The sequence below is a fragment of the Molossus molossus genome, unplaced genomic scaffold, assembly GCF_014108415.1.
Source record: "Molossus molossus isolate mMolMol1 unplaced genomic scaffold, mMolMol1.p scaffold_m16_p_12, whole genome shotgun sequence".
NCBI lineage: Eukaryota > Metazoa > Chordata > Mammalia > Chiroptera > Molossidae > Molossus > Molossus molossus.
This window is the reverse complement of record NW_023425347.1, coordinates 73,238,305-73,252,888: the sequence shown is the minus strand read 5'-3', so window position 1 is coordinate 73,252,888 and position 14,584 is coordinate 73,238,305. Positions and strand designations below refer to the sequence as shown.

Below are 14,584 nucleotides of genomic sequence, written 5' to 3'. Positions count from 1 at the left end.
TTTCAAGTATCAGCTCTCACTCACTGTGGGCAGTGAGATACTCTCATTGGAGGAAGGTGGCGGAAGAATACAAGGAACTCTCTGCACTATTTTCATAAGTTCTGGCGAGTCTTGAACTTTAAATACATATAAAATTGTGCCGTGTCCTTGGAGTTCAGGAGGATTTGACAGGCGGCAGACCCTCTGCAGGCAGTGGCAGTGTCAGGGCTGAAGGTGGACGCGAGGGCACCGCACGTGTCATAAAGCCCGAGACGCGTGACTTCTCGGGGTGGAACGCCTGCAGCTGGAGCTGAAGCACAGATGTGCCCAGAACAATTGCAAAACTTCTCTTTACAAAATACTTCGAATATGCCCTGGTATCCTGGAAGATAATTAGTTGAGACCTCCTCAGGATGACGTAGGACTTATCTAGGTTCTTCGTATTACAATCATGGAAATTTTCAGACATATTCAGAAATTAAGAGAAAAGTCTAATGAGTCCATCCCCCAGTTTCAACAAGTATCAGTTTTTGTCACTGCTGCTTCATCAGTACCCCTGGCTTACCCTCCAGTCGCCCCACCATGGGTAACTTTTAAACAAATCAAACATCATATCACTCATGTGATATAGTTTTCTCATAGGAGATATGTATTGTTCCTAATAGTTGAAGACATATATTACTAATGGTCTTCCTTGATCATAAAGAACCTAAATCAGACCTCTGATTTTGAACATGGACCCACCAAGGCACAGTAGCTCAAAATATACATCCTCAAGTTGTTTAAGGAATTGGCCAATTCGGTTGCTTTTTAAGAATTCTTTATCTAAACAGGAGAGGTTGCCATCCCCAAATCACCATTTTAGTTTTAACAGCATTTATTATTAAGTTTTCATTCACATAATTAACTAACAGGTCTGATAGATACACCTGCTTGTTTTCAATTATTAAAACCATATCATTAGAACTTCTAATTAAAGATGGATAATTGAAAACCTACTAAAATAGCATAAACAAACCATAAGATCTAAGAAAACCCAAAAGGAAACAAGAGACACAAAATTTTGAAAGCTGGAAAATTGATACATGAGTGGCAACTCACTTCATGGGCACAAGAAACTTGACTCCTAAGCCAGTGCTGAGAAAACTAGAGGAAACCTAGTGTACATCACAGAACCCTCAAAAGGCTCAGGAATTAGCAGAAGCAGACATCTCTGGAATTGGGAGTAAAGATGAGGCTGAAAACCAAAGTAAAATTTTAAGAAGCTATTTGATCCACCTAGAATCTAACACAATGGTTAAAAATAGACCCTCAGCCTGGCTGGTGTGGCTCACTGGTTGAGAGTTGACCCATGCACCAAGAGGTCACTGGTTTGATTCCTGGTCAGGGCACATGCCCAGGTTGTGGGCCCGATCCCCGGTGGGGGGCATGCAGGAGGTGGCCAATTGATGTTTTCTCTCACCGATGTTTCTATCTCTCTCTTCCTTCCTCTCTCTCTAAAATCAATAAAGAAAAAATATTTTTTTAAAAACAGACCCTCACAGGGCCATCATCATGAAATTTTAGACCAGAGTACAAAGAAAAAAAATCCTCTAGACTTCCAAAGAGGGTAGGTGGAGATTTCATGCAAAAGATCAAAATTTCCAATTGCAAAATACAAAATCAACACACAAAAATCAGCTGTATTTCTGTATGCTAACAAGAAGAATCTGAAAAGGAAATTAAGAAAACAATTCCATTTATAATAGCATCAAAAAGAATAAAATACTTAGGAATAAACTTAACCAAGACTTAGGAATACACTTAACCAAGAAGGCAAATGACATTTACATTGGAAAGTAAAAAATATTGCTGAAAGAAATTAAAGAAGACACCAATAAGTGGAAAACATATCATGATTATGAGTTGGAAAACTTGGTATTGTTAATATGTCGGTACTAACCAAAGCAATCTACTGATTTAATGCAATACCTATCAAAAGCTTAGTAATTTTTTTTTTTCAGAAATAGAAAATTCATTCTGAAATTCATATGGAATCTCAAGTTACCCCAAATAGCCAAAAACAATCTTGAAAAAGGAGAACAAAGTTGGAGGTCTCACACTCACACTGATTTTCAAAACATATGCAAAGCTATAATGATCAGAATAGTGTGATATTAGCATAAAAACAGACATGCAGATCAATGGAATAGAATAAAGAGCCCAGAAGTAAATCCTCACATATATAATCAAATTATTTTCAACATGGATGCCAAGGCTGTTCACTGGGAAAAAGACAGTGTTTTCAACAAATGCTGCTGGGAAACAGGATATCCACATGCAAAAGAACTAATTTGGACCTTTACTTTATATCATATACAAAAATGAACTCAATATAAATCAAAGACCTAAACATAAGAGCTGAAACTATAAAACCTGTAGATGAAAATATAGGGGGAAAGCTTTATGACATTGGATTTAGCAGTGATTTATTAGGTATAACATGAAAAACACAGGTAACAAAAGGAAAAATAGATCAATCAAACTCCATCAAAATTTAAAACTTTTTTGACTTAAAGAACAAGAGTGAAAAGGCAACATACCAAATAGGAGAAAAATATTTACAAGCCATATATCTGATGAAGGATTGAGACCCAGAATATATAAAGAACTTCCACAACTCAACAACAACAAAGATTAAAAATAGACAAAGGACTTGAATAGACATTTCTCTAAAGAAGCTATATACAAATGGCGAACAAGCACATGAAAAGATGCTTAACTGATTACAGAAAGGCAAATCAAAACTACAGAGCGATACCACCTCACACCCATTAGGAGGGCTACTATCAAAATAAACGAAACAAAAACAAAAGAAAGAAAATAGCAAGTATTGGCAAGGATCTGGAGAAACTGGAAACCTCATGTACTATGTTAAACTGGCAAAGCTACTGTGGAAAACTGTTTGGCAGTTCCTCAAAAAATTAAAAATAGAATTACCATTTGAAAAAGAAATTACCCTTCTGAATATATACCCCAAAGAATTAAAAGCAGAGTCTCAAAGAGATAATTTGTACATTCACGTTCAGAACAGTGTTATTCACAGTCGCCAAAGGTAGAAGCAGCCCAGGTGTTCATCATAGATGAATGGATAAACAAAATGTGGTACATACATACAAGAGTTATTATTCAGTCTTAGAAAGAAAGGGAATTTTGACATATACGACATGGATGAATCTTGAGGACACCATGCTGTGAAATATGCCAGTAACAGAAAGACAAACACTGTATGATTCCCCTTATCTGAGGTGCCTCTATCATAGTCAAATTCATAAAGACAGAAAGTAGCACTGTGGCTGCCAGGGTTGGGGGAAGTGGAAGATGGGGGTGGGGGGGGTGTTATTGTTCAATGAACACAGAGTTTCAGTTTTGCAAGATAAGAAGAGTTCTGGAGATTGGTTGCAGAACAATGTGAGTATATTAACACCGCTAAACTGTACCCTTAAAAATGGTTAAGATGATCAATTTTATGCTATATATATTTCGCTACAACTTTTTTTAAAAGAGTCAGCGAGAGGAGTAGGAGATTGACGTTTGGAAATGCTGCTGTGGAGGATGAGAGAGTGAGCAGACTATGAACATAAAGTCTGTTTGGGGTTGGAAACCAGGAATTTGAATCTCACATGTTGCTTCTCGGTGGCACACATCAAGCCAGGTGTGCACGTGCAGACACTGGGCGGCCAGCCACCTGGTCTGGGCTTGCGGGGCGCAGGCGCGGAGGGGTACGGCGTCTGGAGCACGCAGGGCGCAGGACGTGGCGCAAGAAACTCGCTGTGTGTCTAACTGGGCAGAAAAGGGGGTGAGCGTGAAAGGGTCCCATTTGGTAGCTTGGAAATGGAGTAGTCCAGGAAAAGAGGTCCAAACTCAGTCAAAGAACAGGTGCCTTGAGCACAAGGCAGTAAGAGAGGTTATGGAGGGAGAACGGAGTCCTCGTGTGTGATGAGGGAGGGGAAGCCCCAGGCGCAGCTGCTGACAAGGCGTGGACGCCGAGGACGTTCTCCAGCCCTGTGAGCCCTGGACCCTGGTGGACACCAGCGTTTTCCAGGAGGGTGGCGCATCCATGGATGATGGGGGGGGGGGGTGTCACAGGAAAGTCCTCAAGGAACATGAATGAGTGGCCACATCAGGAGGGGTAGAGAGGGGTCTGTCTCAGGGGTTTTACCTGGGGAGGAGGACTAGCAGTTTGGAAGCCAACCAAAGTCAACAGAGAGAGCCACCCTGCTTGGGACGTGGGGAATGGGAGAAGGAGGGGACAGACCTCAAGGCCAGCAGACTGGGGGCTCAGGAGAGAGGCTCCGCTGAGGTCATGCTCAGCAGTTGCCTACCCCTTTAAGTGTTCACTTCTCCACCCTGTAGCCCTGGCACCTGGGACTGTGTGAGGAGGCAGGGAGGGCGAGCTGGCTTTTAAGAAGCTCTGCGGCAGTCCGGTGTCAGGCCCACATTCGTCCTGCTCTGTCCCTTACAGGGCCCAGTGAGGACACGGCCGGCACCACTCCTGCCAAGAGACTAAATGAGCAAGAAGAAATTGGGAGAATTATTGAAATGCAACGCTTAGAAATCCAGCATCTCAGGGACCAGATCCAAGAACAACAGCAGGTCCCAGGGTTCCAACCCATCTCCAGAATTCGGCTTCCTTCCCTCGTCAAGTTAGAAGTGAACCCTGAGGTGCAGGACAACTGACCCCTCCGGTGAGCCACCTCCAGCCACACTACAAGGGGCACTTGCATCTGTCCCCAGGCCGACTCGGGGCTGCGTCCCTGTGTGCTGCCACACCAGCTTTTCTTCTGCCCCAGGGCATTTGGGGCTTGGTCAGAATAAAGGCGTTTGCCTACAACTGTGTCCATCTCGCTGCTTAGCCAGGGAGCTGAGGAAGGAGGGAGGGAAATGGGACCCTCAGGACTTGGGGGGATGGCTCTAGCTCACCCAAAGCCACCACTGCCTGTCCCTGTGGAAATTACACCGAACTTGGAGCTGGCTTCCTGCCACCCCCGATGCTCTCTGGGCCTCACGGGTGGGCTGCCTGCTGCCACTTCAGTATCACTGCCTGCTCTTCTGACCTGGCGTCTTCCCCCCCAGCCACGACAGGGCCCGACAATGCCTCCTTCATTTGTTCTCCTTCGTGAAACCCGTGAGGTTTTCTGGCGATTTTTACGTTTGTGTAATGATCAGAGTAAAAGCGTGAACAAGGCAAAGTTCCCTCGAGCCGACCCTGTTGTGGAAGCTCTAAGCAGACCTCTGCCCTGTGCCTCTCTCAGCTCCTCGCCGAGTCATCCTGTTCGCTGGGCCTGCCCACTCTTCCACTCCCGGGGGGGCGGGGGGGCACCTCTTCCTCTGGACTCAAACTAGGTGACCCAGCCACACACACCAGCAAAGGTAGTTACTATGCACTAAAGAGCAAAGCAATATACCCAGATGGCCCAGGCGTCCCCCACCTGCAGGGGCCAGGCACCCTCCTAATACCGAAATAACAAATATTTCAGCCCCCAGTCCCTGCTGGGCTGTCTTAAACCTGGCATCCCCAAGGCATCTCCAGTTCCCCCAGTCTTCTCTGGACACTGCCCTTGGGTTAGTTTCCCCAGTGAGAACTGAGACATAGCTGCGACATATCACATGTGGCAGGTCTCTCCTGAGGGCTGGGGATGGCAGAAGGAAGGCGCAGGGCAGAGGCCACAAGCGAAGTGTACATGGGACTCTCTCGCCATAGCAATTTCCCACCCCACCCCCAGCCCACACCCTGTCACCGTAGCCAGCTTATCTGCTCCCAGCCATGCACCCCAGCATGTTCTCTGCTGGGACACCAGGCCTAGGGAGAAGGTAAGCATTCAGGCACCCCTGGGAGATTCACCCACCAGGACCACAGCCATGCTGGGTAGATGGGCTCTTCTGGGAGTCAGACGTCATTCCAAACCAGCACCTCAGCTTTACCTTTGCAGAGGACGCTGACTCGGAGTGAGCGGGGAGGGCAGCAGGGCCAGGTGGTGCAGGGCATGAAGGCAACACAGCAGCCGTGCGGAGCCACTGACGGTCACTCCCCACCCTTTCCCCAGCTCCTGGCTCGCTGGCCTCCTTTCAGTTCCGATAAAAGGCCAAGTTCTGGCCCCAGCTGCTGTGGCTCCGTGGATTGAGCGTCGCCCCATGGATTGAGAGGTCCTGGTTTGATTCCCAGGCACATGCCCTGGTTATGGGCTTGATCCCCTCTAGGGGGCGTGCAGGAGGGAGCTGATAAATGTTTCCCTCTCACATGGATGTTTCTCTCTCTCTCTCTCCCTTCCTGTCTCTCTAAAACATTAATAAAAACATATTTAAAAAAAAAAAGCCAAGTTCTTTCCTGCCTCCAGGTCTGTCCGCATGCTGTGTGTCTGTCTGAAATGCTCTTGTCCCCTCACCTCACTCGGTGAACTTCTACTCATCCTTCACGTGATAACTCTGAAATGTCACTTCCTCAGAAAGACAGTCCCTGAGCCCTCCCTCTCCCATTTGATTACACTCGCCAGCCCTGGCCAGTTTGGCTCAATGGTTAGAGCATCGACCCACGGACCAAAGAGTCGCGGGTTCGATTCTGGTCAGAGGCATGTACCTCAGTTACAGTTTGTTCCCAGCCCTGGTCTGCGCGCGTGCACGCTCTCTCTCTCTCTCTCCCCCCCACCCTATCGGAAAATAAATGGATAAATATCCTCTGGTGAGAATTTTAAAAAAAGAAACTGTACTCGCCATATTGTTTCCATATTGTTTCCTTGCACAGCCCTCGGTGACGTGTCCCTTCAGTATCTGAGCTGCCTCTCCAGGCTCTCAGCTCCTTGGAGGCAAGGCTGTGTCCGATTTTAAAGTTCACTGGGGTCTCTGGGTGGATCAGTGATTGAGGGACCCAGTAATGGAGGCAGGGGGACCAGTTGGGAGGACACTGGCTGAACACACGTGAGAAGACAGCTAGATGAGGAGAAATGAATGCCGCCTTTAGGGCTGGAGGGAGTTGTCTAAGCAAAGAGGGAGGGAAAAGGACCCAGTAAGAAGGAAGATGCTGAGAAAACAGGGGCTGGTCTCAGGGCCAGAAGGAAATTGATTTGCATGGCTACAATGCAGCAACACTCAAATGACATACTTTTCAACTTAAAAACACCTTAGAATCATGACATCACATTTCACCTACAAGATGGGCATTAGGTTACAGATGAGAAAAACAAGACCAAGGAGGAGTGGTCAGTAGCCCAGCGTCACACCAGCAGAGCCCGGATTGCAGGCCACCTGCCCAGTGGCCTCCACATCCTATGATCTTAAACCTGCGCTGGAGAGGCACCAAACAGAGCCAGGTGGCGGCAGTTTTAGGAGTGTAACATCTGGAGAGAGTAAACCAGAAGTAAAACGAACTGACACCTGCCAGCTCAGCTCACCCAGGTCAGAGGCTGGCCGCGGTCCAGCTGGTGAGAAGGAAGTGGAGGACTCAGCCCGGCCAAGGAGAGCCCTACCCGCAGAGCCGGGCCCTGTGGCCAGCAGGTCAGCAGGGTGTTTTCTCAGCTGCACAAGGGTGAGCACAGCGAATCTGGGGCCAGAGGAGAGTCTTGTTTACCTCTCCATGTTCTGTCTTGTGTGTTCCTACTTCAACCTGTTGGGTGGTATTGAATGAGTGGTTGCTGCACCGGAGACCTCCTTCCACTTTGCCAAAGCTGACCCCACGGGGAGGGCCTCACCTCATGGTGCCACCTCCTCCTTCACAGGGTCCCTTCAGCCAGGTGACACCTCACTGATGGAGTCGCCTCCTCCTGCAGCAGCCTTATGCACCTTGCTGGTCACTCAAGCGGCCAGGCATATGGACTCCACTCTTATTCTTCTGGCTTCAGTCCATCACTGAGCTCTGGGGACTCGTTCAATTCTGGTGTGACGGCTGGTGCCTTTGGGGGCTGCCCTCTTCCTGGGCCCCAGACATCCACGGGCCCCCTGCCCTTCTTCTAGAGTCAGCACCAGCTGTGGCCAGATGGTGTGAGCTCCCGGCTGAGCCTCCTCGGCCAGCCTGTTCTCCCAGCACCAAAGACCCTGCTCCGGGGAGGTTCTGTCATCAGCGTCTACCTTTCCCCCCACAGAGCCTGGCCACTCCTTCCCTGGAGGCCTGGGAACATTGCATGCCCAGGTAGGACCCCCTTCCATTCATTGCTCTGGATTTGGACTGAGAGGTGAGAGAGAAGGCATGTCAGGACCGGGAGTGGGGAAAGGGAGGGAAAATCTCATGTGTTCTCTGCCCAGCTTTAGCCGGCGCAGCTGGACCAGGGGTCTGTCTGGAGCTGTCCCCTCCTTGGAACCAGGCGGATAAATAAATGTCAGACACGTGCAAGAGAAATACGCAGCCAGCAAGCCAGCCAGGCACCCTGCTCCCCTGCTCCTCAGAGGGGAGGGGACACCTTTGTAATGCTTTGCAAGGTGGCAAACCCACGTGATCTCCCCCCTGAGATCCAGCCTGCCTGACAGCAGCGAGCCTACCCTAGCTCTTCTGCGAGGGAACGAACCACCCAGAGCCGCACAGTCCTGTCCGGCGAGGGAGCCGAGAGCCATGTGTGGCGGTTGAGCATGTGAAACGTGGCTGGTCTGAACGGAGATGTACTCTGAGTATAAGACACAGCTCCTTTTCAAGAATTCATACAACACGAAAGACTGAAATAGCTCATTTAATCATTTGTATATTCAAATGAAAATATGTAGGTGTTCAATCAAAAGGTTAAGGTGGTCATGTCTATTTCTTTTCACTTTGTTAACGTGGCTCCTGGGAATTCTGACTGCCGTGTGTGGCTCGTGTTGTATTCCTTCCAGACAGCGCTGCTCCTGAGTCAGGACTGCCCCGGTCCCCACCTCCGAAGCTGAGAAGCACAGACAGGTCGAGCATAACTACTTTGCGAGCTGCTGATGGAAAGATAACCTTGATTTTGTTCTGGTCTCTTTCAGACACATTGTGGGGAGAGAGCAAGAGGCTACCAGGAGCTCGAGCCAGGAGATGGGCGACAGCCTACAGCACCTCCATCCAGTGGCCCCTTAGCCCATCCAGAGCACATGTGGTGTGCGGTGTCAGCTTTGCCGATTAGAAGCAGAGCCCTGACCATGTCCCAGTTATATTTCGGGACATGAGACCCAGGGCGTCACTGTGGCACTCAGGGCCCAGAGCAGCCTGAGCCACATTTGTCTTTCGGGCTTCATCTCACATGCTCCCTGCTCAGAACTCACACACCTGTCAGTTCACACTTCTGTTCATTCAACAAGCATTTGCTGATTACTTCCCATGTGCCAGGCACAGTGCTGGCTGCTGAAGTCACGATGGTTAGCAGAATAGGCATAAACCTGTACCCTTTGGGGACCACACGTCTAGTGGAGGGTGGCAGATGAGTAAATAAGGAAAATTACGGCACACGCGGTATGAGCAGTTGTGGGAGAAGCACAGGGACCCCGAGTGCATCAAAGAGGCACCTAAACCAGCCTTGAGGTCAGGGAGGGCCTCCTAAAGGGTGTAACATTTCAGTTAAAGAATTCATGTTGGCCAGATGGAGGCTGGGGGTGGTAAATATCCCAGGCAGAGGGAAGGGGTCTGGGTTCAAGAAACAACCGCGCCCGGCCAGTGTGGCTCAGTGGTTGAGTGTCGACCCCTGCACCAAGAGGTCACCGGTTCGATTCCTGGTCAGGGCACACGCTCAGGTTCTGGGCCAAATCCCCAGTGGGGGTCATGCAGGAGGCAGCCAATCAATGTTCTCTCTTATCGATGTTTCTGTCTCTCTCTCCCTCTCCCATCCTCTCTCTCTAAAATCAATAAAGAAAAAAAATTTTTTCTTTAAGTAGCAACCAGAAGGGCAGAGCAGAGGGCAAAGCATGCAGAACCAAACGACATGCCTTCTGGCTGGAGGGCAGGGACCAGTGGCAATTGGCTGGCCTGGTGTGTGTGGCAGGGGCATGTGAACCCTGTGAAGGAGAGTGGCATTTATCTGGAAGTTTATTCTGCAAGTGTTTTAAGCAAGGGAGCTCCTGTTTCCCACAGGAAGTGCCTTTACCCACCCCCTCCCTGTGTGCTCAAATTCTGCCTCCGCCCGCAGGATCCAGAGGGTGGGGCAGGTCTGCCACCGGCAGGCACTGGAGGTTTTGGAGAATCAGCAAGGGGCTCTTGGGGGCCTCAGCCCAGGGGAAAGTGGCAAAGGATGGAGGAACTGGGGCTGGGTTTGGGGATCGGCTGTGGAGTTTGGGGCTGAGGCACAGTCTGAGTTTGGATTTCAGATCTGGGGATTGGATTCAGGAACAGGAGGCAACATGGGCACCTAAGATGAGAGTGAGTTCTAGGACCTAATTCCAGATTTTGGAGCTGGGATTAGGTGAGGAATTTGAGCTGAGGTTTCAAACTAGATTTGGGTTTGGGATTTGGAACTGGGAAGGGACTTGGATTTAGAAGTGAGGCTGGAGGTTGAGGTTGGGATTTGAGATTCAGTGCTAGGATGTAGGTAAGAGCGAATTGGAGCTGGGAGTTCTAGTCAGGGTTTGGAACAGCAGCTGGGCTAGAGCTGGAATGGGGCTGGAGCTGGGGGAAAGGGTTGGGGCCCAGGCGCTGGGGCGGATGGACAACATTTCTCCCGCTGCCCAGGTCTGGGAATTTGGTTCCAGCCCTGACTGCAGCTGATAGAAGCCCCTCCCTTCCCAGGAATGCCTCTGCAGAAGGAGTGCCACGTCAGCCAATCGGCTCAAGCCCTGACTAGGAAACACCTGTTGTTGATCGCCCTCCCGCCAGGGCTCCGCAGGGTGCAGGTTAGGTAGCCGAAGCACCTCCCCGGAAACAGAGTTGGAACGCTCCACCTGCCCTGCTCGGATTGGATCCAGCACTGCCAGGCTTCTCGTGAGTGCCCCTTAGCCCCCCTACCCCACGGCCTTCTCACCTTCTCCCACTGGCTCGTCACCTGAGCACCTCCTCCTCTCCCCTCGCCTGGCCCCGCTGTCCCAGCACACCTGTGCAAAAGCCCTTTCAGTCCAGTGAAGCCACCGCCTGGGCAATGTGGGGCTGACTCCATGGCCACTCCCACGGCCCTTCTCCACCTCCCTTGGGGCCTTTGCACCCGTGGCTCCTACCCAGTTGCCACGCTGCCCCTGCAGAGGGGTTGTGGAGGATAGACACCTCAGGGGTGTAACCATGTATACACATTCTTGGAATGATCCAGGACTGTGTCCTAGGTATAGAGCAGGAGTCCCTCCTGAATTGGAGGGGAGAACAAATGTGTTCTTTTACTCCAAAAGCATGCTTCGGGCATCTGTGCAGGCCCCAGAATTCCCACGTAAATTCTGAAATGGAGATATCAAATTACTTGCCCCCACCCCTCATGATAAACGTTATTGTCCTCCACGTTAAGATTAGGAGCCAGGGGCTCTAAGAGGTGAACTCATGGGGGCTTCCCTGACCCTCCTCCAAACCCTTCTTCTGACTGAACTACACCCAGCACTTATCGCGTGAACCATGGATGTACCTGCTGTAACCAGGGCTCCTTGAGGGCAGGGACTCTGGCTGCTTTATCGTGTCCGGCCCTGCTGACTGGCTTCCCCAGGACTTGCTGAATGAGTAACCACTATGAGGTCCCTCACCCCAGTTCCCACGGGTGGTACAGAGTGCAGCTGGGGTTCAAACCCAGAGCCCTCCTTTCCCTTTGCACAATGTTAGAAAAATCTTGGAGAACAGCATGGTGGGGGGAAGGAGGGGAGCTGGGGACAGGAAGCCCCATGAGGAGCTGGGGATGAGGGTGGGGAATGGGATGGAGAAATGTTCAGAGGAGGCCTCTCCAGCAGTGAGGAACACAGGAGGAGCAGGTTTGGGTAAGATGACGAGCTTGGGTTGGACCTGTTGCATCAGAGGTGACTGTAGGACTATGGGACATCAAGGTGATGGTTGGCTCCTGGGTCTGGAGGGAGCTCTGGGTTTGAGGGGCATGGGGTGATTTGGGAACCAGCAGCCATAGCTGTGAGATCGGATGGCATGTTAGGGGAAGGAGGGTGTTAGGGACCAGATCCTGGCCTGCAGAGAAGGAGCCACAGCCCTAAGGGAAGATTCAGGGTCAGGCTGCTGGTTCCAGAAGGGTTAAGTCATTGCCCCCTCCCTCCCCGCCACCCTCCCCCCAGGAGCCAGCGGTGACAGCTGAAGCCATGTGAGTTGGATCCTGAATGAGGCTTTATCTCTGGCTCTTCGTCATCATCCATCATCCACCGTGGCACCAGCTCCCTCGGCCAGTCGGGATGGGACAGGCAACTGAGAGAGCCAGAGAGGTCAGGGGCTGGGCAAGGGGGTTCCCTGGAGGGGTAGGGGTGCTTTATATGGGGAAACTCTCCTGGGGTCACTGGGGAGGAATTCCCAAGGGGCTGTGCTGGGGAGGAGGCTTCCCTGGGGGGTTATTCCAGAGGACATGGGAGGATTCCCAGGGATCATCCCCACGCCCCCAGGAGAGGCCATGGGGGCAGGTGGGCTGGGGAGGTAACAACTGTAATCTCCCCTGCAGATGATGGTGACTTCACCCTGGACTGTGAGAGGAACAGGACCCTGGGCTTCCAGCTGCCAAGCAGGTGGTGGGGACTCCGGGCTATGATCTACACCCTCTAACTGCTGGTGCTGCCCTCTGCCTGACTTTTGCCAGACCTTGCCAGACCTTGCCTGACCCAGCCATGTCTGAGGGAGAGGCTCGAGCCCCGTGGGGCCGGGGGCTGCCCCCGGATGTGCTGGCCGAGCAGGTGGAGCTGTGGTGGTCCCAGCAGCCGCGGCGCTCGACGTTCTGCTTTGCCGTGGCAGTGGGCCTTGTGGCTGGCTGTGGGGCAGGGGGTGTGGCACTGCTTGCCTCCACCAGCAGTCGCTCAGGCGAGTGGCGGCTGGCGGTGGGCACTGTGCTCTGCCTGCTGGCCCTGTTGGTTCTGATTAAGCAGCTGATGAGCTCAGCCGTGCAGGACATGAACTGCCTACGCCAGCCCCAACATGTGGCCCTGCTGCGCAGCGGTGGCGGTGCCGATGCCCTCGTGGTGTTGCTCAGTGGCCTCGTGCTGCTGGTCACTGGCCTGACGCTGGCTGGGCTGGCTGCTGCCCCTGCCCCTGCCCGGCCACTGGCCATGATGCTGTCTGTGGGCATCGCCCTGGCTGCCTCAGGCTCACTCTTGCTAGTGGGCTTGCTGCTGTATCAGGTGGGCGTGAGTGGACACTGCCCTTCCATCCGTGCAGTCACCCGCTCCGCCCACAGTGACCACAGTGACAATGGCAGCGTCTTCAGCATCTCAGGACGGCTCTCTGCTGGCCAGCGTCATGAGACCACATCCAGCATTGCCAGTCTCATCTGACCAAGCCAGAGCCCTTCCCACAGCCTGCCTCAGCCTCCACAGAACTGTGCCGCGGCGGGAGTGTGTGCGCGACTATGTGTGCACATGTTCCCAGGAATGCCCAGCCCTTCTGTGTGATGTGTGATGAGACCATGGGACAGTGAGTGTGTGTGTGTCTTCTTGGAACTGGGTGTTTTGTCCGTGGATCTGTCAGAGGCTTCCTGTCTGAATCTGGGGTCTCCAGGCAGAGAAGAGTCTGGGGTCCCCGGAAATTTTGGGCTCCTATTTCCAACACCTCTCCAAGCCAACCCTGCCCCCTAACACACGTCAGGGGTTTCCCCAGAAGTGACTGGTGCCCACCCTGAGACTGCACACGAGTCTTCATTGAGGAGCAACATTGGTGACGAAGAGAGTACAGGCTCCGGGATGTGACAGGCCTGGATTGGAACCCCCATCACTGCCACCACCACTTCCCAGCTGGGGACTTGGGCAAGTGACTTAAACTCTCTGAGCCTCAGTCTTTGAGAGTCGTGGTCATGCTCCTGGTCATCAGTTCTGAGGACCAAGTGACATGTATGGAAGGACTGGGCACGTCCCAGATGTGCAATAAAAGTGGTGGCTGCTGTTACTGCTACTGTCTTTGCAACCCCATCTTACCGAGACCCTTCCTTCCCCTTCCCAAGGGGACACTCTGTGCCTGTCTCAGACAGAAGCCTTGAAGGTGTCCTCAGCAAAGCCAGGGGAGCTGGGGGTTGGGGGTACTCAGCTTCGGGAAGGTAGTGGGTTTCTGGTCCCAGGGAGGGAAGGGGGTGCTGAGTCCTTGGCATTTGTTCATGTGCTAGTAGAAGATGAAGCCTAAAACATTGGGATTTTATCAGCTGATTACTCGGGGGGCTGCGGCCCCACCTCTGAGACCAGAACATCCGGGTTCCGGTCCGTGTCGGCGCTGCACTGGCTGGCCTGCTTCTGGATTCCTGGGCAGGGGAGGGCTGTTTGAAACCGCCTCGGGTGGGAAGAGTCACTTCCTGCTCCAGGTCCACCCTGGAAGGGATCTCCCCTTCTGAGGTGCAGAACTTCCTGGGTGCTCTGGGCAAAGCTCCCACCAGAAGAGTGCTCAGGGGCGGTTCGTCACTTCCGGCTGCACAAGGTGCAGGTACATGCAGCACAGAGAGGCGGGGACCAGGCGTGCTCCCAAGAGATGCTCAGTGCAGAGCTGCAGAGGCTCCGACAGGAGGCCGGTGCTCTCAGCGCCGAGATCGAGGCCGTCCCTGGA

At 51.9% G+C, this 14,584-nt stretch overlaps 2 protein-coding genes across 2 annotated transcripts in view; both read left to right on the top strand.

Annotated features, from left to right (window-relative positions):
* Positions 1–4,760, top strand: part of CFAP57 (cilia and flagella associated protein 57) — a 55,354-nt gene extending 50,594 nt beyond the window's left edge. Inside the window, exon 23 of the mRNA XM_036255717.1 lies at positions 4,484–4,760. Coding sequence (XP_036111610.1) covers positions 4,484–4,698 — 215 coding nt within the window. The 3' untranslated portion in view covers positions 4,699–4,760. The remainder of the gene's footprint in view (positions 1–4,483) is intronic.
* Positions 4,761–12,539: 7,779 nt separating this feature from the next.
* TMEM125 (transmembrane protein 125) lies at positions 12,540–13,911 on the top strand. Its single transcript, XM_036257077.1, has one exon. The coding sequence runs from the start codon at positions 12,673–12,675 to the stop codon at positions 13,330–13,332; it is 660 nt and encodes a 219-aa protein (XP_036112970.1). The 5' UTR covers positions 12,540–12,672; the 3' UTR covers positions 13,333–13,911.
* The last annotated feature ends 673 nt before the right edge of the window (positions 13,912–14,584 follow it).

Bases quoted from the DNA above. Each gene is read 5' to 3' on its own strand.
- TMEM125 (XM_036257077.1), top strand. From the start codon at position 12,673: ATGTCTGAGGGAGAGGCTCGAGCCCCGTGGGGCCGGGGGCTGCCCCCG.